Source organism: Physella acuta, unplaced genomic scaffold, assembly GCF_028476545.2.
Source record: "Physella acuta isolate Inbredline_101_S28 unplaced genomic scaffold, ASM2847654v3 ptg000800l, whole genome shotgun sequence".
Lineage (NCBI taxonomy): Eukaryota > Metazoa > Mollusca > Gastropoda > Physidae > Physella > Physella acuta.
In genome coordinates this window covers 411165-434119 of record NW_026732318.1, presented here as the reverse complement: position 1 = coordinate 434119, position 22955 = coordinate 411165, and the positions used below count along the sequence as shown (strand labels likewise).

At 38.8% G+C, this 22955-nt stretch overlaps 1 protein-coding gene across 1 annotated transcript in view; it reads left to right on the top strand.

Moving 5' to 3' along the window:
- LOC131951122 (unconventional myosin-Ib) overlaps nt 1–22955 on the top strand; it is a 63889-nt gene that overhangs the window by 22839 nt on the left and 18095 nt on the right. The window contains exons 2-13 of the mRNA XM_059313413.1: nt 3002–3137; nt 5480–5595; nt 18152–18246; nt 18407–18511; nt 18610–18656; nt 18838–18901; nt 19071–19084; nt 19213–19297; nt 19768–19874; nt 20666–20813; nt 21432–21550; nt 22863–22949. Coding sequence (XP_059169396.1) covers nt 3002–3137; nt 5480–5595; nt 18152–18246; nt 18407–18511; nt 18610–18656; nt 18838–18901; nt 19071–19084; nt 19213–19297; nt 19768–19874; nt 20666–20813; nt 21432–21550; nt 22863–22949 — 1123 coding nt within the window. The remainder of the gene's footprint in view (nt 1–3001; nt 3138–5479; nt 5596–18151; nt 18247–18406; nt 18512–18609; nt 18657–18837; nt 18902–19070; nt 19085–19212; nt 19298–19767; nt 19875–20665; nt 20814–21431; nt 21551–22862; nt 22950–22955) is intronic.

The following is a 22955-nucleotide window of genomic DNA, read 5'->3' as shown; positions in this document are numbered from 1 at the left end:
AAGTCAAAAATCACACAGCTACGTCACCACACAACCACGCCCACTTGTCACATTAGTGTCAATGCCTCTTGACATCTATTAACTTGGCGTTTTGTTTGGCTTTCGGCTAGTGTGTCTATCTCTTGTCTTTAGACTTGCTTTGATTTCTTCTTCTTTTACGACAGTGTCATTTGTATCGCTTTAAGCTGACTTGTCTACGGCTACGGCTATCGCTTGTCTATAGACTTGCTTGATTCATTCTTCTTCTTTTATGTTGTCATAGTTTGCTTCGCTTTAAGCTAAGGTGTCTATGGCTATCTCTTGTCTTTAGACATACTTTGATTCATTATCCTTCTTTTATGACAGTGTCATTTGTTTCGCTTTTAGCTAATTTATCTACGGCTAACTACTCTCTTTAAACTTTGATTTATTGTCTTTCTTTTGAAATTGTCCTTTTTGCGCCCCCCCCCCCCTTTCTCTCTCCCTCTCTCTCTCCCCCCCCCCTCTATCTCTCTCTCGCTCTCTCTCTCTCTCTCTCTCTCTCTCTCTCTCTCTCTCTCTCTCTCTCTCTCTTTCTACACACTTTTACAAATAGATACTTGAATTCTATTTTGCTGCATTCCATCTAGAAGTACACAGTGCCTTCATAAACCGAAGTGTACAACATAATATATCTTATAGGATTAACGGAAAGGGTTACTTTAAACTTCTAATGTAGGCTACAATGAACATCAGCATGTTCTTCTAGAACAAACCAAGTCTAAGTAACCCAAATCTTCACAACCTGCACACAACTTGTAAATAACCATTACATTCGAGTGATTTTTATAAAAATGCATTTTCAAGAAGAAAGTTATGCTACTTTGCCGAGTGATTATCATTGCTTCCTTTAAAAATAATGAATGTTTTCATACATTTACATAGTTTAATAGTTTAATAAGCTAAATCTAGTTTAAATTTCTCATACGGCCTTCTAATCTTCAGATGCCAGATCGCGATAAGACTAATTTACTGAACTAACAATTAAGAATGTCAAGTAAGACTGGCCACACTATCTTAAACACCTTTTATCAGCAACAGCGATGATTTATAATTAACGCGTTTGTCATGGGCTATTTCTGGACAGCGGTGCTTATGTTGTGATGGCGTGATCGTTTGTTTACGTTGGGCTAGCGTGACAGTAGGTTTACCTGTTAGCGGCACGTGAGGCAATAAAACAGATCACGCGATGTTTAATCTAGCGTACTTCAGGATTTGTATAGGTGAAGTCAGGTCACACGATTACATTCTTACTGGCTAAGTTCCTCATCAGTATTTCTTTTTAAAAGATGTTTTAAAATATAGATGACTTGCATATCAAATATTTAAATCTTTGTAAAAAAAAATTTTATATTTTAAAATGCATTGTTTTCGAATGTGGATCTCCCCTCCCCCCCCCCCCCCCCCGTGCCAATAAACAGTGATCACTACTCCACACCCAGTTGCACTGAATGCGCGTTCTCGTGTATGTGTGAACTAATCAGCTAGAAAAACCAAATATGTGCAGAGGAAAGGTTTTTTTGTGGTCTTACGGCATCTAGGTGTACAGCACGTTTTATGGGATCTAGGGGTCGTGTGTACATGTTTTAACAGAGTTGATGTGCGATATAGTTTTAAACCCACGTTTTTTTTTATTTAAATAAGTAAATACAATCAATACACAGAACAATTCTTCTATTCAACGTTGCACCTAAGGTCCAAATCTTTTGTTTACACTGTTACACAAAACATCAACCGTCTTATCGATAATCGATAAATCAAACCGGCATTAGGTGATGAACACACATTTATTATGAATACAACTATACTAGCACGCAGTGGAAGCAATTATTCATTTGTTTTTACTTTAAAAACTCGTCATTGTTTTTTTTTTAAATAAGAAATAACTAGGCAGTTTATCATGTCTTTACCTTGTGGGTGGAAAGAATAGTCTGTGTCTCTAAGGGAATTAAAGGTACGCATTTAAACGTTTCCAGCGTACAAGATCAAGTTTTGCAGATTCAGAAAAAAAAATCATGCCACTAATTGCTATTTAATCGATGGCATTGTTTACCCGCTTGTTAGCATTTGAGCGAGATTTTCTTTTTCTTGCCTGGCATTTGCACTTTGACCTCTGACATTTTGATGTTCCACTTGATACAGAATGTTATCTCAGCAAGGGTAAAAAGATATTGTATGTGTTGGCAGCTATGGAAGAACCTTGGCCAGATTAGGATAATAGAACAATAGAAGAACATTTGCCAGATTTGGGGGAGTTTAGAACTATAGAAGAACATCGGTCAGGTTGGGGGTGGGGTGGGGGGTGGGAAAGCTTAAAACTGTAACAGAACATTGGTCAAATTTGAGGGTGCTTAGAGCTACCGAAGAACCTTGGCCAGACAGGGTGAAATTAATCGTTTATCAGCAAATGTAAAGCTTGCATTTTTTTTACACAACGCTACTTTCCCCCACCCCCAGTCTTCTACCACCCCTAATCACAATGAACACTGTACACGTACATCAACTTTACGTACATCCGCTTTACGTACGTACGCCCGCTTTACGTACGTACGCCCGCTTTACGTACGTACGCCCGCTTTACGTACGTACGCCATCTTTACGTACACCAGATTTACGTACACCAGATTTACGTACACCAGATTTACGTACACCAGATTTACGTACACCAGATTTACGTACACCAGATTTACGTACACCAGATTTACGTACACCAGATTTACGTACACCAGATTTACGTACACCAGATTTACGTACACCAGATTTACGTACACCAGATTTACGTACACCATCTTTACGTACACCATCTTTACGTACACCATCTTTACGTACACCATCTTTACGTACACCATCTTTACGTACACCATCTTTACGTACACCATCTTTACGTACACCATCTTGACGTACACCATCTTGACGTACACCATCTTGACGTACACCATCTTTACGTACACCATCTTTACGTATACTGACTTGTCTTCCTCAGAATGGCCCTCCACGTAGGAACGCTGCAGATCTTTGAGAACAATGTAGGGGTCAGTGACGCGGTCTTGCTTGACCCCATGACCGAAGAGGCTTTCATTGATAACCTGGAGGAGAGGTTCAAACACCAGCAGATATATGTAAGTATATCGGTAGCTTGGCTCGCATTTTACATACAATATCTCTTTAAAATATACAAATCAAAAGCAAAGCTATTTTTAAATCATCGCACCCGTCCTGCGAGTTGCGCTGTCTCAGAAGAAAGGCTGATGCAATATTTTAAGATTTCATCAATTCCTTACTATAGTGTATTTTTAGACGCTCGACCTTGATTTTTTTTTAATTTGAATTATTTAAATGTACTTTTAGAATGTGTTGTACAAGCCTAATGAACTGCACAATATTTTTTTCTTCATTAACAGTGTATTAAAAGCATGTTTCTATATAAACATTGTAAAATCTACTTCATTTACGTTCAATGGTTAATCTTCTTTACATATTAGTGTGTGCAATTGTGTGTACAATTCCCGCCCACTCGTTGTACGTTAGTGATAATCGACCAAAGTGACCCAAAATATGTAAAAAAAAACGATATGTGCAGTAGAACAAGTGATTTCTCTACTTTCAGCATAATTCTAAGCAAACCAATTAAGTGTAGTACCTGTTGCTGACCTTTAAGTATAACAAGTGTGTTCTGACAATCACCGCGTTTTCACCCACCCAACTGCGTCAATACCACACATGATTAACATTTCTGGATTGCAATTATTTTGTTTTTCTTATTTTCTTTTCCATCGCAGTAATCATATTTTTCCCGAGGTTAAGCGATAATTACCGCATGCCAGTCCTACCGTTCAAAACATAATTGTCGCCCAATCGATATAAGCGAAGATCATCAACCTCTGAGGCTGCGGTGTTCTGATCGACTGATCGTAGATTCGTCATGTGGCTATAGGCTATATGCCGATAGTCAACCTTCGGGGCTAGGGTCGGGTCATTGGGGAATTACAAAGTCATGAAAAAATCGGTTAGATACAGACTTTCAACCTTTGAGGCGATCGGGAAATTACCAAGCCTTGGAAAAATCGGCTAGATACAGACCTTCAACCTTCGACACTAGGGTCGGGTGATCGGGAAATTACGATGTTATGAACAAATCGGTTAGATACAGATCTTCAACCTTTGGGGCTATGGTCGAGTGATCGGGAAATTAGCAAGTCATGAAACAATCGTTTACATACAGATCTTCAACTTCCAAGACGGGTCGGGTTATCGGGAAATTACTAAGTTATAAAAAAATCAGATACAGAACTTCTACCTTTGACACTAGGGTCGGGTGATCGGGGAATTACAAAGTCATGAAAAAAATCGGTTAGATACAGATCTTCAACCTTCGGGACTAGGGTCGGGTGATCGGGAAATTACCAAGTCATGGAAATATCGGTTACATACAGATCTTCAACCTTCGACCTAGGGTCGGGTGATCGGGAAATTACCAAGTCATGAAAAAATCGGTTACATACAGATCTTCAACCTTCGACACTAGGGTCGGGTGATCGGGAAATTACCAAGTCATGGAAAAATCGGTTACATACAGATCTCCAACCGTCGAGCTAGGGTGGGCTTATCATCAGCAGGTCTTGTCACAGTCAGGTGGATGCAGATCAATATGGGAAGCAAAGTTCAGCGCAAACCCGATACTTTATGTAGCTGTGTACACCTCAACAGGTAGTCGATAAGGCGTGGCACGCGATATTTTTCTCGTGGGTTTTTTTTCGTCTCCCACTTCTTATTTTTCTGTTTTTATTTTCGCTTAGGTTTTTTTTTCCACTGCTGTATTTTTTTTAAATTAGATTTAATCCCCCGGGGTAAAGAAAATAATAAAGAGTCGTGTTTTTTTTAGCCAGACGAACCTGAATAATTAAATAAAATGCCGAGATTGCAAAATTTAAGCTCAGGTTTAGAGGAAATCGTGCCGTTAAGTTTCCTCGGATGTAAAAGTTGACAAATTTCCCACCTCCCTCTCTCCCTCCTTCTCTCCCTCTCTCGCTTTTTCTCTCTCTCGCTTGTTCTCTCTTGTGTAAAAGCTTATCAATTTTCACATCTCCACCATGTAGAACTTGGCCATATTATCTTTTTTATCTCAAGTAAAACTGACACATAACTTTAATTGTCTATGTAAAAGTTGAACAATCATCCTCCTTAACCAATTCCCTGTCTCTATATTGTAACAGACCCATTTCCCCCTCTCTGCCATGTAAAAGACCAAATCCCCCCCCTCCTCTCTGCCCGTTAAAAGACCGATTCCCTCCTCTCTGTCCTAAACATGACCAATTTCCCCCTCTCTGCCGTATAAGACCAATCTCCCCCTCTCTGCCTTATAAATGACCAGTTCCCCTTTCTACCATGTAAAAGGCCAATTCACTCCCCCCCCCCTCGTCTTCAATGTACACCCAAACCAATTCAATACTCTCCTCCTCAGACCTACATCGGTAATGTGGTGGTCTCCGTCAACCCTTACGAGAAACTGCCGCTCTACACACACGCTGTCATTGAAGAGTACAGGAGTCGAAATATCTACGAGCTGCCCCCACACATGTGAGTATGGCACGTCATTATACTGGCACCCCCCCCCCTACACACACATGTAAGTATGGCACGTCAGTCTACCCCCCCCCCCCCCCCACACACACACATGTTAGTATGGCACATCAGTCTACGTCCACCTCCCACAGGTATTTTATTCCAATCTATGAGCACCCTCACCCCCCTCCCCCCCCACACACACATGTATGTCACGTCAGTCCGTCTCTGCCCACCCCACAAGAAAACGTCACGCAAATCCCCCCCCCCTCCCCATTCACACTTCTAAGTGTCACGTTGACCGACTAGCTCTCCTCACACTCGTGTCATATCTCCCCCACCCATACACACACGTACACACACACACACTGGTGTAGCCGCCTCACTCTACCAACTCTCACCACACATCAGCTGGTCATGTTTAGCTCTCTGACACCTTAAACCATCTACTAGCCCCCCACCCCCTCCCCCCTCTCACAAACACATACACACACATATAAATATGTCACGTCAAGCCATTCAAGTCTGGCACTCAACATTTGTCTTACCTGACCTGCCCGGCATCTACCTGCGCTAGACTATAACAACATGTTGTCTTACCTTACCTGATGAAGGTTTATTTACCTGTTTACACAGCCCTACATTTTTTTCGCGTAATTACGTCTATGTTTACATCCACTTTGACCTCTTGACCTTTCTTCTACTCGTTGTTTATGTATAGACATATTTAACTAAAACACATTCCAAAATCTGAGATTTATTCTTTATATTGGAATTTATACATTCTATTTCTAAATCCTTGTTTCAGTATTTTACATTGCCTTCATACTAACATGACAGTCCCCATTTAACACTGATTAACCAATCATTCGACAACGTCAATTATTACAAGTTTGCTCTGTCTTGGTCAATCGATCTAAATTACTTCCCATGATGAACTGAAACATAGTTTACGTTGAGTTACTTCCCATGATGAACTGAAATATAGTTCACATCGACCTTTCGTTGTTTAAACTTATTTTCGAGAGTTTTCATTACGAGGTTATAGACGTTTTTATTTCGGGTAGCTCTTCCTTAAAGTTCATCTTGATAAATAAAACACAGCTAGATCCATGTTTAAGCTTTATCTTAGTGTGGGGTGTGGGGGGGGGGGGGGCAACATGAAAATATTTTTTTTTTCGTAAATGAAAGAAACTAAGCTTTTTGTTTTACTTGAAGAAAATAGAATTGTCCTGTTTTCTTTATCACGTAATAGTAATTCTCACGACTTGGTTCGAATGTAGCAAATTGAATAAAACAACAATTTTTGTTAAAGTAGGCCTATTTAACTTATTAGTTTTGTGTAGAATAGTAATTGTTGTGACGTAAGGATATGCCTGCAACTCAACTCATGGCTATACTGATTTATTTACCCAGATATTGAACTAGAGTTACAGCACTTGGTTCCAATTCTGAAACAGGCAGATCTTTGTATCCGGGTCTTTAATTATACAATGTGCGGTTCGATAATCTAATCCGGCCTTCGGGAAATAGATGACCTGTTACTCTTAGATAATCCAGCCTTTGGGAGATAGGTCAACTCTTAGATAATCCAGCCTTTGGGAGATATGTCCACTCTTAGATAATCTAGCCTCGGGAGATAGGTCAACTCTTAGATAATCCAGCCTTTGGGAGATAGGTCAACTCTTAGATAATCTAGCCTTTGGGAGATAGGTCAACTCTTAGATAATCCAGCCTTTGGGAGATAGGTCAACTCTTAGATAATCTAGCCTTTGGGAGATAGGTCAACTCTTAGATAATCCAGCCTTTGGGAGATAGGTCAACTCTTAGATAATTCAGCCTTTGGGAGATAGGTCAACTCTTAGATAATCCAGCCTTTGGGAGATATATCAACTCTAAGATAATCCAGCCTTTGGGAGATAGGTCAACTCTTAGATAATCTAGCCTCAGGAGATAGGTCAACTCTTAGATAATCCAGCCTTTGGGAGATAGGTCAACTCTTAGATAATCCAGCCTTTGGGAGATAGGTCAACTCTTAGATAATCCAGCCTTTGGGAGATAGGTCAACTCTTAGATAATCCAGCCTTTTGGAGATAGGTCAACTCTTAGATAATCCAGCCTTTGGGAGATAGGTCAACTCTTAGATAATCCAGCCTTTGGGAGATAGGTCAACTCTTAGACAATCTAGCCTCAGGAGATAGGTCAACTCTTAGATAATCCAGCCTTTGGGAGATAGGTCAACTCTTAGATAATCCAGCCTTTGGGAGATAGGTCAACTCTTAGATAATCCAGCCTTTGGGAGATAGGTCAACTCTTAGATAATCCAGCCTTTTGGAGATAGGTCAACTCTTAGATAATCCAGCCTTTGGGAGATAGGTCAACTCTTAGATAATCCAGCCTTTGGGAGATAGGTCAACTCTTAGATAATCTAGCCTCGGGAGATAGGTCAACTCTTAGATAATCTAGCCTCGGGAGATAGGTCAACTCTTAGATAATCCAGCCTTTGGGAGATAGGTCAACTCTTAGATAATCCAGCCTTTGGGAGATAGGTCAACTCTTAGATAATCCAGCCTTTGGGAGATAGGTCAACTCTTAGATAATCCAGCCTTTGGGAGATAGGTCAACTCTTAGATAATCCAGCCTTTGGGAGATAGGTCAACTCTTAGATAATCCAGCCTTTGGGAGATAGGTCAACTCTTAGATAATCCAGCCTTTGGGAGATAGGTCAACTCTTAGATAATCTAGCCTCGGGAGATAGGTCAACTCTTAGATAATCCAGCCTTTGGGAGATAGGTCAACTCTTAGATAATCTAGCCTCGGGAGATAGGTCAACTCTTAGATAATCCAGCCTTTGGGAGATAGGTCAACTCTTAGATAATCTAGCCTCGGGAGATAGGTCAACTCTTAGATAATCCAGCCTTTGGGAGATAGGTCAACTCTTAGATAATCCAGCCTTTGGGAGATAGGTCAACTCTTAGATAATCCAGCCTTTGGGAGATAGGTCAACTCTTAGATAATCCAGCCTTTGGGAGATAGGTCAACTCTTAGATAATCCAGCCTTTGGGAGATAGGTCAACTCTTAGATAATCCAGCCTTTGGGAGATAGGTCAACTCTTAGATAATCCAGCCTTTGGGAGATAGGTCAACTCTTAGATAATCCAGCCTTTGGGAGATAGGTCAGCTCTTAGATAATCCAGCCTTTGGGAGATAGGTCAACTCTTAGATAATCCAGCCTTTGGGAGATAGGTCAGCTCTTAGATAATCCAGCCTTTGGGAGATAGGTCAACTCTTAGATAATCCAGCCTTTGGGAGATAGGTCAGCTCTTAGATAATCCAGCCTTTGGGAGATAGGTCAGCTCTTAGATAATCCAGCCTTTGGGAGATAGGTCAACTCTTAGATAATCCAACCTTTGGGAGATAGGTCAGCTCTTAGATAATCCAGCCTTTGGGAGATAGGTCAACTCTTAGATAATCCAGCCTTTGGGAGATAGGTCAGCTCTTAGATAATCCAGCCTTTGGGAGATAGGTCAGCTCTTAGATAATCTAGCCTCGGGAGATAAGTGACCTCTTCAAAAAAAACCAGACCGAGCCAATTATATTTCAATATAATAAGTTCACATTACGTGATTGGAAAATAGCTCGAGCCATTGGTAATTACCGGGTTTAGGGTTAGACGTCAGTTTTCGATCAATCGCTGTAAGCTGTTATTGACGTCAAGTGATGATTAAGATAATTACCGGCCAGTGTCAATTGTGTAGAATACAGTGTGTTAGAAATATTGGAACTCAAGGTTTAAGGAGGTAGAAAGATGAACATTAACACGAACATAGTATTGTGTGGGCGGAGTTTTAGTTATGTTTTGTGGCCAGAGTTTGTTACGTTTAGTGACCAGGGTTTTAGTTACGTTTTGTGGCCGGTGTTTGTTACGTTTTGTGACCAGGGTTTTAGTTACGTTTTGTGGCCGGTGTTTGTTACGTTTTGTGACCAGGGTTTTAGTTACGTTTTGTGGCCGGTGTTTGTTACGTTTTGTGACCAGGGTTTTAGTTACGTTTTGTGACCAGGGTTTTAGTTGCGTTTTGTGGCCAGATTTAGTTACGATTTGTGGGCGGAGTTTTTAGTTACACAGATGTTTGACTTATTAGCTGAAGGTATTGTTAAAGAAAGAAAAAACAATATAAAAAAAGTTAATTCACTTTTTATTTTCAGTTAAACCTTTATCGTTGTTATTCTATTAGGCTGGTTACTATCTAATAACATCTAACTCCAGACATTTAATTAAAATCTGTGTGGCTGTTGCACGTGACATTTTAATTAAGTTCTGGCCTAAGGTTGTTGTTTTAGTTTTTTACCTTTATTTCCGCTAATTAATTAGTCTGTGTGGAATGTATAAAGGATTTTATTTCGTCTGGTCGTACATTAACTACATTTGTCTTGATAGAATGGAAAGTTCTCGAACTAGCTATGGACCATGCATTTATGATTTCTGGAACGTGGTGGGGGTGTGTGTAGGGGGGGGGGGGCGGAGGGGAGCTGTGAACGTTATTGTAGATTATGAACAGTAAATAGAAAATCGTTTTGTTTATGTCATAAAAAGATGACCTCATAACGAATCCCTGAATTTATTAGGCTTTTTTTTAATTAAAAAGATTACCTTTAAGACTTAATCAAACACGTATATAACCTTTATTTTATTAATTGGATCGTTTTTTTTTTTATAATCATGTGTTGCGGACCTTCGTTTTAATAAACCGGGTGTACAACCAAATGTTTCATTCTAATCAGAAACAAACATAGAATGCACTTTGTGGTGCTGTTAGTATCGCTTTCTTACGTCAATAGATTTCTAACTGGAATCAGTAGATTTGGTTTTCATCCAAGTCTTAAGAAATCATGCCATCAACATGGCCATGTCTATCATCAACCAGACGGTGTCCTTTACCAGAAGTATTTTATCTTGCGGCTTAGTGTCGGGCAGACTCCTGGGACACGGTGCACGCGCCAATATAAGGGATTGGGGGAGGGGGGGGGGGTAGTGAATCGTTGTGTGTGTGGGAGGGGGGGGGGGGAGCTGAAGAAGCAGACTTTTTAGAAATCAATACAGTTTTTTCTTTTCTTCTGCATCAGGTTTATCAGTGAACTGAAACGTTTAAGTAGGCTATGGCTTCTTTAAAAGGAGTGTTTATATTGGAAACAACATAGCGAAACGTACTACGTGTTTTATCGATGAGTGGGTGGTTTACAAATACGTTTGTTAAATTATCCAGAAAATACGTGAAGAAATACTTTTTTCAAAATAGTAAAATTCTTCTTGCTTATCGTATGCTCGACTCTAATTTCTGGTTCAGTTACAGTGTCGATTTCTTAATTCCACCCCCCCCCCCCCCAATTTCACTCACTCACAACTGCATTCCGCTCGACACCACACTGTTGTATTGTAGATTACAGAGTAAAACACCCATGAAATTAAAGGCATGGGGAAGCAGAAAATGGTAAAATTGTGTGCACCTCTGTGTAAAGTGCATGTGCGAGGTGTACCCTAGGTGGTTATTGGCTGGGTAAAGTGCATGTGCGAGCAGTACCTTAGGTGGTTCTTGGTTGGGTAAAGTGCATCTGCGAGGTGTACCCTAGGTGGTTATTGACTGTAAGAGTGCATCTGGATAAAATCAGAAGGGAACATAGAACATTGGGCATTGAACTTTCTCCATCTTATTGTTTACCTGATATTGCGGGGGGGGGGGGGGGGGAAATCTGAGATCAAATAGAAACGTTGGCAGTTGTTTACTTTATTTAAATATAAATGTTATGAAGAATTATTCACATGTGGTGAGGTAGGTTTGTACGTGGCATGCTACATAATAAGGGACGGCGTGGCCTAACGGTAGAGTAATAGACTGCTAACCCGAAAGTCTCAAGTTCATTCCGGGTTCATTCCCAGCTATGATGGGCGTCTAACTTACGCTAGGGGAAACAAAGGCGGCTTGGCATAGTGCTGACTACATTATCCCGAGCTCATTGAAACAGGTGAACTCTACGTCATCTGCCCCATGTGACTTGGGCACGAGCGTAAAAAGATGATGTCATATAACTGGTTTTAATATACAAGATATGTGACGTCCTCTATACTGAAGTATTTTTAATGATTTTTGAGCCGTTTCAAGAATTTCTACATGTTTTAGTTTAAAGTAATCTGTTGTCTTAATCTTTTCTAAACTTGTACATTTCAATCTCTGCGCCATCGGGTTGTATTTATTATTGTACGCAGCAGCTTGCTAATAAACGATAGAAACAAACATTACTGAAATCGATAATTACCGTTACTGAACTTCATGTAACTATCTCAACTCCATCCTTATCCCAGCGCAATACTTATTCCAGCGATATCCTAACCTAACAACATCGCCAAATCATACTTGCAATACTTATTCCCACGATATCCTAACCTAATCCAAAATCTTTTAAAACGTCATACTTGCAGTATTAATACCAGCAATATCCTTATCCCATCGTCAAATCTTCCAATACTTATCCCAGCGATATCCTTATCCCATCACCAAATCTACTAAACGTCATACGTGTCACACCAGATCAAAAATCACCCCGTGTATGTGTATATTTTTTTCATAATTAAATTAAACCGACTGTTTGAAACTAGTACTATCAAATATAATCCGTTTTTATTTCCATTTCCTCCTCCCTCCCTTACCCCTAGCCCCACCTACCTTTGTTATCCCCCTTACTAAGGATGGTGTAGATAATTATTGTAACATTCTTGTTAGCGCATTGGTTGTTTACACTGAACCGTCGAAGCACCTGTTATCTTGTTACTGTTTTAAAATGTCGTCTTCGCTATATAATAACTACAATTAGAACTAGAATCAATTTATTTAATTTTTTCTGCTTTAATTATACTAGCTATTTTTGTGTTTTATTTCACTTTGTAGGCTAAGCAAAATTATAATTGGTTAATTTTATTTTATTAAGAACATAATTCATACTTTTTAAACCTTAATTTACATTATTTTTAAAAAAGTAAACCACTTCTGTTCTAAAATTGACAACAAGCGAGATCTTCTTATACTAGCCCTTATGTTCTTTTAATCTCGTATTTCGCTTATGATGTAAAAGGAAAAAAAAAGGTTGAGCTGTTTCCCGATAATTTATTATTAACGCTACCAAAATTCCTGAGTACGTCCTCATTTAGAGAGCATTAAATCAAGGTGTGTCGTCTGCTGCCGGGCCGATCGTCTGCCTCCGACAGGTATCCTCCCGCCATTGATCCGACTCCCACCTGTTGCATTGCGACATGCCACGCCCTGGTCGCCCCTAGCAACCAGAGTCAGACGTTGCACCTGTGCATTTCTACGCATTGGATCGTTGGCAATTATTTTAATAAGTATTTAGTAGGCTGAGTGAAATCTTGGAAAGATGTACAAGCCGGCGTCTGCATGACATAACTCGATAAGCTCTCGACCTAGTTTCTCACTCAATTTCGGCTCGCATTTTTTGAAAAAGTTACTGTAAACATCCTCTTTAGTTTACGTTTTCATTCGTTTTAATTTGACATTTTAAAAATGTTAATTATTCTAAGCAGGAAACATTATTTTCAAAAATATTTTTAGTGTTTAAAATCGGTACTATATTTAAATTATCTAGTTATACGGCATTATTTTAGAAAAATAGTAACTGTAACTTGTAAATTATTGTATCAATCGGATATTAAACCTATTAAACGGATTATATTTTACCCATTTAAGTAGACCGAACGAAATAATTTTTACAGGTAACTTATTTGCGTCAGCCGGCTATCGAAACTATAGACATATCATTTTGTTCAAAATTTATTTCGACTACGTTTTTTTTTTTACTCGAACAGAACGGGGGAAATGACCTAGAAGTAAAGTTTAAAAAACTCGAGATTTAGAAGATTTTGGATGATAATATCAAGTAGACGACGCTCAATTGATTTGGTAGGGCGGGGCATTTCCGCCATCGTTATATAATGCTCTAGTCTCAAACATTTCTGTTGTCTGACTTAGACTTATTTTATCGACTAGATAATGTTAGCATTAAGATATATAGTGGGTAAAAATGGAATACTTGGATAATATGTGGAAACTACTTTCGTGGAATAAATTATTTATTACAGTAAAGTCGTTGGTTTTTCTAAAATGTCAAACTGATCCTGGCTACGTGTTCTCAGCACATGGCTTTGTATGGCATGCCCCATACCCCACATGGCCCACACCACACATGGCCCGAACCTCATGGCCCACATATAAACAGCTCACGCTATACACACCACACACGGCCCACACAACACACCACGCAGGGCCCGCTCAACACACGGCCCGCTCAACACACGGCCCACACCACACAAGGCCCACACCACACATGGCCCACACCTCACACGGCCCACACCTCACACCACACACGGCCCACACCGCACACGGCCCACACCACACACGGCCCACCCCACACACGGCCCACACCACACACGGCCCACACCACAACACACACGGCCCACACCACACACGGCCCACACCACACACGGCCCACACCACACACGGCCCACACCACACACGGCCCACACCACACACGGCCCACACAACACACGGCCCACACAACACTTGGCCCACAACACACACGGCCCACAACACACACGGCCCACACCACACACGGCCCACACCACACACGGCCCACACCACACATGGCCCACACCACACATGGCCCACACCACACATGGCCCACACCACACATGGCCCACACCACACATGGCCCACACCACACACGGCCCACACCACCCACCACACACGGCCCACACCACCCACCACACACGGCCCACACCACCCACCACACACGGCCCACACCACCCACCACACACGGCCCACACCACCCACCACACACGGCCCACACCACCCACCATACACGGCCCACACCACCCACCACACAAGGAACACACCACCCACCACACACGGCCCACACCACCCACCATACACGGAACACACCACCCACCACACACGGCCCACACCACCCACCACACACGGCCCACACCACACACGGCCCACACCACAGGTAACCTGACAATTAAATTTTTATTGTTACATATGCGATTATACATACATCCATTTCATTATAAAACCGTGTGCGTACCTATTTAACTATTCTCCGTATTTCTAACATTTCACATGTTAGAAATATCAAAATACCAACATACATTGCAGTTCAATTTGACACACAAAAATCAATGAAATCTGTTTATTTAGATGAGATGCCCCAGAGGCACCCCCCTCAAACTGTCGATTTGCACCCCCCCCCCCCCAAACATTGTCGATTTGCAACGCAACCCTCCCCCCCCCCAAACACTGTCGATTTGCACCCACCCCCCCCCCCTCAAACTTTCGATTTGCACCCCCCCCCCCCGTCAAACTTTCAATTTGTTTTCCAACCCATTTTGGCGTTAGCGCCCCCTAAAGTCGGGGGGCGGACATATGTCCTCCCGCCTCCCCCCCCTCGCTACGCCTCTGAGATGCCCCCAATCTCCCTCCCCACTCCATTGATGCCAACTCCCCTCCCCACTTGTTACTTCTCATTACCATCACATGCTCGTCTAATGTCTGACATAATGCACGTAGCAGTTCGACCAGTCTAAAATATCACCCCAGTATAATGTCCCCCAGCCAAGAGAATCTGCAAGCTAAGCAGGAATCGATTTGGCTTTTGTAACTTCAGCAAGAAAGAGTTCAACAGCGAGTCTAAAAGTATGGTGTGGTTGATCCGCTCCAAGCTTATTCAATAATTTACGTTACTTTTCTTTTTCTTTTTTACAATGCCTTAAAAATGGTTAAATTTGATTAGCTCGCTCCAACGTGTAAAGACTGACGTACTCCATATTGTTTTTATCCTAAATTAATATTGGAATTGTCGTGGAACTTTTTTCTAATTCAATTAGGCATACAGACAACCTTATGAGTTTTTAAAAATGTAAAATTCATGCAAACTTATTATTTTTACACTCACAGGAGTATGTTGTTTTTTGTTGTTGTTGTGTTTTTTTGTGTTTAATATCGTGGTTACTTGCATTCCTATCTGCTGTATTGGAATTTGAATTTAATATAAATAAATGGATAAATCTTGGGATTCTCAAACGTATACAGTAGGCTACTATAAGTCGTGGCATGCCTACTATTACTGACGTCTAGCAAACGCTTCGTGAAGTTTTTACAAGAATCAATTTTGATTTTATAAAAAAAACATTAAAGACTAGATTGGTAGGCCCACATAGGGCAATTATAAGAATGATAGAAGTACATTTTTCTAAGCAACATCTTTTTTTTTCTATTTCGCTCGATATGCCCCCCCCCCCCTTAGGAAATGTACTAAAATAAAACCTAGATTTGTACTCCTCACCCACCCAAGGGAAGCTACTCCCTATTGCTACAAGCTAACAGTATAACAGAGTAGTTTCAGACAACAGGTTTATAGCATGCCCCCCCCCCCCCCCCGGCGATGTTAAAATGTCACAAAAACATGCGATACGCATAATTGTTTGATAGCTAAGCATACCAAAGCAACGGCGCAGTAGCTATTTACATAATTACGTCAACTCACACGTAATCTCGAACTCTCGTTACAGCTTCTGGTTATTCCAGATACCGCAATCTCTGGGAAGATGAGAAAAAAAATTAATGGTAACGTTTCTATATTATGCTGAAGCTAAGATTCGCTGTAAAATATAAACACGCCACGCTACTTTAAAAATAGAATCCATTAGATAATTTTAAATTAAAGCGAATTTTTCAGTTATTTGTAGCAGCCTACATTAGCTTACCCGCAAAGGTGGGGGACCTTTGGTCATTACCCTCCCCCCTAACCCAGGTTTATTATCTTGGGTAATTTTTTTTTTTCAAAATAGTAATTACCCCATCTCTAGAATAACTATTATGCCTGTTTCTGACATAGTGAGAAACTTGTTTATTGAGAGAAAGTGATTTTTTTCTTTTGAAGTTGTGTGTCTCGTCTTGTACAGCTATACATGCCATGCACAAGTGCACGTTATTGCAATGTGGATAATGTAAATAAATTGCATCATCAACATCAGTCAAATAGTTAAACCATTTTTTTACTTGTAGAGGGATTTAAAACTACCAGTTCCGTAGCTTAGATTTGTAATAAGTTTTTGTTATGTTCATATAGCAACAACGTCCCTCAATACATTTGACATCAAACTCGTCTTCACACATAGAGATCTATTTTGTTCCACCTGTTAACAAAACAAGTTAATTAAAAAAGTCTAGTGACATTTGTGCGCAATTTCCTTATGTTATCTAAAAATAGCTCTGACGTATAATGTTGGGGTGCGTTCAAGCTAGAAGAACAATCGGTTTGTAGGTGTTTATGTAATTTTAAAATTTGTGACCGAACGAGAGAATATTTTTGAAAACTTTCTTCGGCAATATTGTTCTAAATTATGACAGGAATCGATTGGTACATGTTTCAAGTCGCTAAGTGGTCTGGTTGCCGAGATATGGGCCAAAAACTGCTTTTTTTCGAGATTTTTTGGCTTTTCTGGGAAATCCATGAAAGAAACCCGGAATTTTTATAGCCTATGTTCATCCTCGTAACTTGCTTAACATAATTGCTTTTGGAACTAGTCATCGATATTGCTTCGTTGAGGAGGAGATACGACTTAAAGCTGCGGACACACATTCATCCATCCATCCATCCATCCAGAAATGACGGGTTAATAAACGCAATTCTCCAGAATGGAAATTGCGCTAAAAAGTTCTGTTTTTCAAGTAGCCTCATTTGTATGTAAGGGAGCTTTGTTCACCAAGGCCCATCACTCTCATCAATAAACAATCTTCGTCTGAAAACTTTTTTTCACGCGGTTGTCAAGGAAAACAGCTAGACTAGACTAGATTCAATATTTTTTCGTCGTCGTAGATCTATATGAATTATATTCCTTTATCAATATTAACTTAATATTAAGTAAATATACTTTAAGTGGAGTTACACTAGTTGTGTTGAAGCAATTATTGAGATTAACGCTTTTTCTTTTCATGAAAGAAAGTTTTAAGAAAAAAGTGTTGGGGAATGGGGAGCTGGGGGAAGAAGAGCTGAATATTCAGAATAAGCACCAAATTCTGATTGGAAATTCACCCTAATATATAATTATATAATAGCGCCATGCCATATGTTCACTCAAGTTCAGTGACTTGTCATATGATATTGTGTAGAACTTTAAATTTAAAGTAGATCTAACTCCTTAGTTTACTAAGCTGCTAAGCCATTACATTTTACATGATCATGGGCCTATCTGAAACTATTTTTATCAGTGAATCATGTCTCCATTCAAGATCAGGGTGGACTGACTGTTGAAGCAGTCTAGGAAATAATAAAAGCAGTCCCCAACCCTAATATTTTCATATCACACCTAAAAATATTTTAAAACTATAGTTATAAACATCTGCTTTTGCCTTATCTATTTAATAATAATGTCAAACATTATCTTTTAAGTGTTAACAAAAATTTTGAACACAGCTACTACAATAATTTATTTAATTTTTTACAGATATGCAATCACAGATGATGCTTACAGATCGATGCGAGATAAAAATTTGGACCAGTGTATCATCATTTCTGGAGAAAGTGGCGCTGGAAAGACAGGTATGTCTTGTTTTGTTTTTTTTAATATAGGGAATTTAGTTATCAATGGCATTAATGTTAGGGTTTAGAATCTAGTTACTTCATTTTTTTTTTAACTCGTAGTTTTTCAACTGAAGTGATTGGTTCAATTTTTAAATAATGTTTGACTTGTGTATGGCAGAGGCCAGTAAAGTGATAATGCAGTATGTTGCTGAAGTCTCAGGCAAGGGACAAGATATCGACAGAGTCAAAGAGCAACTGCTGCAGTCAAATCCTGTTTTAGAAGGTAACAAATTGTTAAGCTTAGTTCAAATATCTTCACTTATTTGAAGTCAATTGTTTGCTAAAAAGACTAATTACTTCTTAAATGTTTTTTTTCTGCAGCATTTGGTAATGCTAAAACAACAAGAAATGACAACTCATCTAGATTTGTAAGAACACTTTATTAGCAACCTTATTAAACATTTTAATTTTTTTTTGTTAAAAACATTAACATCAGATTTTTTTTTTTTGCTGACATGATTAAAATAAAAAATTTAAAATATTTAATGTTAAGATTCTTAAACAAAATTCTGAAGCTGAGAGGGTTCAATACTGTGTTTTATTAATCAGGGCAAATACATGGACATTGAGTTTGATTTTAAAGGAGACCCTGTGGGAGGTGTTATCACAAATTGTAAGTTTCAGTCAACATTTGATACATCTCTTTCATTACACATGTAGTTTTATAAATAGGAGTAAAATAGTAAATTTAAAAATAAAATTCTTATTAAATAAGTAGACTATTTTAAAATGCATTGTATTTTTTGCGCCATTATAACATAAGTATTTTTTCTTTCCTATAGATTTGCTGGAAAAAGTAAGTCAATCTCATGTTGTTTTTTTTAAAATAAAATTTATAAAATATTAGAATAAAAAAAAAAATGAAATTTTTTTAAGTTAAATTGTATCAAAAACATCAAATTAACTGGCTATTCTTCTCTACAGTCAAGAGTTGCATCTCAGAGTCCTGGGGAAAGAAGTTTTCATATTTTTTATCAGATGTTGTCTGGCATGGCAGATAGCTCTCTCGGTGAGTGGAAGTGTTCCAGAGCTATTTTGTATTGTGCTTGATGGGTGCACAATGTTATTACCATTCCTTATTTAAATAACAACATTAAATATTGTCCACAATATTTTCATTGGGGCCAGAAAAACAAAAATTCACCTGTCTGTATTCATCTAATATTTATTTTATTTTTAGTTGTATATTAAAAAGTAAAGTTCCCTTTTTGAACCTGACTGCCCATGGGGCTAGTAGAGTTCCCCTATTTTTTTGACTTCAGCATATGAAGGGGTAGTGTAGTAAGCACTATTCCCAGCTGCTTTTACTTTCCCTATCATGAGTTAGGTACCCATCATAGCTGATAGACTCTGAGACATTCTACTACTTGAACCTGTATTTGAACTCGAGTTATATAGATCTACCACATATTCTCTGATCATTTTTAGTGTTTTAAATTATTCCACTATGACTAACTTTTCTTTTTATATTGTGCTCAGATGACCTTAAACTTGTGCGTGGTGCTGAGAACTACAGTTTCCTTAATAAGAGCGGATGTGTGGAGGTGGACACAAGGGATGATGTTGGAGATTTTAGAGCTGTCACTGTAGGTTGTTTTTTGTTTACTTTGTGCTTTTTATGTATACATGAATTTTAAATGAATTATGACAATTGAAATTTAAGAGCTGTTAATTTAATTTAACCATCTGTGATTGTGTACACATATTTTTAAAATGAGTTACGATAATGAAGATTTTAGAGTTACCACTGTGTTGTTCTTTTTTTTTTGCTTTTTTGTGTGTTGTTAAGTGTTTACCCTCAGCTTTCTTGTACAAATTTATTTAAAATGAGTAATAATCAAGAAATCAACCAGCCCTAGGGGTCGAGTCAGTAAAGCTCATGGTTGCTAAACCGAAAAGTCTCGAGTTCGAACCCTCGGGCAGATGAGGCTCATTAGCTGGGGACAGCCACTCTTCTAGGAGAGACAACTCCAAAATAAAACAACTTCTGCCTTGTAGTTTGTTCTTGGTTGGACAAAGGCTATGGAAGCAAATCCAAAAAGAAAAACAGGCTGAAATTGGAGTCAATGGCCTCAATGGCGCATAACCAGTTGACATGTATCCTTAATTGTGATGGAGGCATAGTGGAGTCGGCAAAACCTCATGGTTGATAAATTTGAAAAAAAAGTCTCGAGTTCAAACCCTCTGGCAGATAAGGCTCGATCCCTTCCAACACTAAAAATTAAGAACAAAGAAGAAGAAGAAGAATTGAGATTTTAGAGCTATTATCGTGAAAAAAAAATTTCCAAATGAGTTGAGAAATAAGTTTAAAACCCAGAATATTTTCCTATTATGTAATAAGTGAGATGTGCTTTAAAATGTTTGTGTTTGGTTTCAGACTGGTATGGAGATCATAGGGTTCCGGAATGATGAAGTCCACAATGTATTCCAGCTGTTGTCCAGTATTCTAAAGCTTGGCAATGTGGAGTTTGCTGAAAGAATCAATGCAGATGGCACTGATGGCTGTGATGTTGTCAACATTAATGGTAATGCATTCATTGTAGCATTGCATTAACTTTAATATGCAAATAACATTAACCTTAATATACAAATAACATTAACATTAATGTAAAAATGGTATTAACCTTAATGTTCAAATGGCATTTACAGTTATATACAAATGGCATTACCACAAATATACAAATGACCTTACCCTTAATGTACTATTAAAATTTTCCAATGGATTAGGTGTTTCCTCTAAACTAGATCAATTTTTTTGTACAGTTGTAAGAAAATACATTTTAATTTTGAACTTCTAATGAGAGGTTAAATTATTTGTTATTCAATGGACATTTCAAGTTACTTTAGATGTACTATTATAACACAAAGGGCATTGGTTGAATGGTAGAGCTTTTGACTGCTAGCCCAAAAATCTTGAGTTCGGATTTTGAGCTCTAGTCTGGAGAACGCCCCTGAGTTTACCCAGCTCTGATGAGTGCCTGATTTAAGTTTGGGAAACTGAGGCAGGCTGGGCTAGTGCTGACCACAATATCTCCTCCTATGTAGAGGTTGTTGAAACAGGTGAACTCTACTTCATCTGCCCCAAATTTCCTGGGCTGAATGGGATAAAATGGTGATTATATAGCAATTACATTTTGTTCCAGAGGTGAATCAGGTCTGTGACTTGTTGGGCTGCTCTGTTGACATTTTGGCTGGATCTCTGATGCAGAGGACTGTAGCTGCTAGGGGGGACACGGTCAAGACTGACCTGAGTTTAGCTGGAGTGAGTTACCTTTTTTGATTAAAATTTACCTTATTACATCATAAGGGAGACATTCTAGTTGGTTTGACATGGTCATAACTGACCTGAGTTTAGCTGGAGTTAGTTACCTTTTTTGATTAACATTTACCTTATTAGGTCGTAGGGTAGACATTCTAGTAGGGTTGACATGGTCAAAACTGACCAGAGCTTAGCTGGAGTGAGTTACCCTTTTTATAAACATTTACCTTATTACATCATGGGGTGGACATTTTATCAAGGTTAACAGCCAAGAGTTTAGATGGAGTTACCGTTTTTAAACATTTACCATATTACATGATAGGGAGATATCTTTAGTAAGGTTGACAGGGTAAAGAATTAAGCTGAAATGGGTTAACTTTTTATTAATATTTACCTTATGTCATGGGGTATACATTTCAGTAAGGTTGACACGGTCAAGAAATATTTACCTTATGCCATGGGGTATACATTTTAGTAAGGTTGACACGGTCAAGAAATATTTATCTTATGTCATGGGGTATACATTTCAGTAAGGTTGACATTGTAAAAACTGACCTGTGCTTAGCTGGTGTGAGGTTGCATTTTTTAAACATTTGCCTTATTAGGTCATAGGGTATACATTTTAGTTAGGTTGACGTGGTCAAATTCGACCTGAGTTTAGCAGGAGTGAGTAACCTTTTTTTTAAATTCTTTTTCTTTATTACAACATAAGGGATACCTTTTTATTAACAGGTCAACTTCCTGACATTGTATAGTTTTATCTAAGACTAGGGTCTGAACACATTTCTTTACCTCTATTTTATTCAAGACTTGATTTAGTGACATTCATACTATAAGGGCTGTAGTAGCAGGTGCTTCTTTTTAATTGGTGTCACTCATCCAATAACAGTGTCTTCATTTAGATAGAGCAATCTTAATTGGCCAGGAGGGAGATCTAGATGACCATCCTAAATGTCAATTAGTTTTGTAACTTAATTAGATAGTGACATCAGTGCCCTACTTCTGGAGAACACTTCATGTTTCTACAAACTATGGGATATTATGGGTTGGGAAAACTAATGGATATAGGTTGGGGAAACTATGGGATATTATGGTTTGGCAAAGCTATGGGATATTATGGAGAAATAAGGGATATTATAGGTTTGACAATCAATTTGACAAAGTTGGTGGTAGTTATGAGATATTATTGGTTTGGAAATTATGGGTTGTTGTTTACTCAGAACTAATGTTATGAATGAAAGCAGTGGTGTAGTTTTTCAAATTCTTATTTTTTTTTAAAAATACAATTCTGTACTGTATACATTTTTTTCTGTAGGCAATGTATGCCAGAGATGCTTTGTGTAAAGCCATATACAGCCGGCTCTTCACATGGCTAATTAAGAGAATAAACAGCAGTATAAAAGTAAGT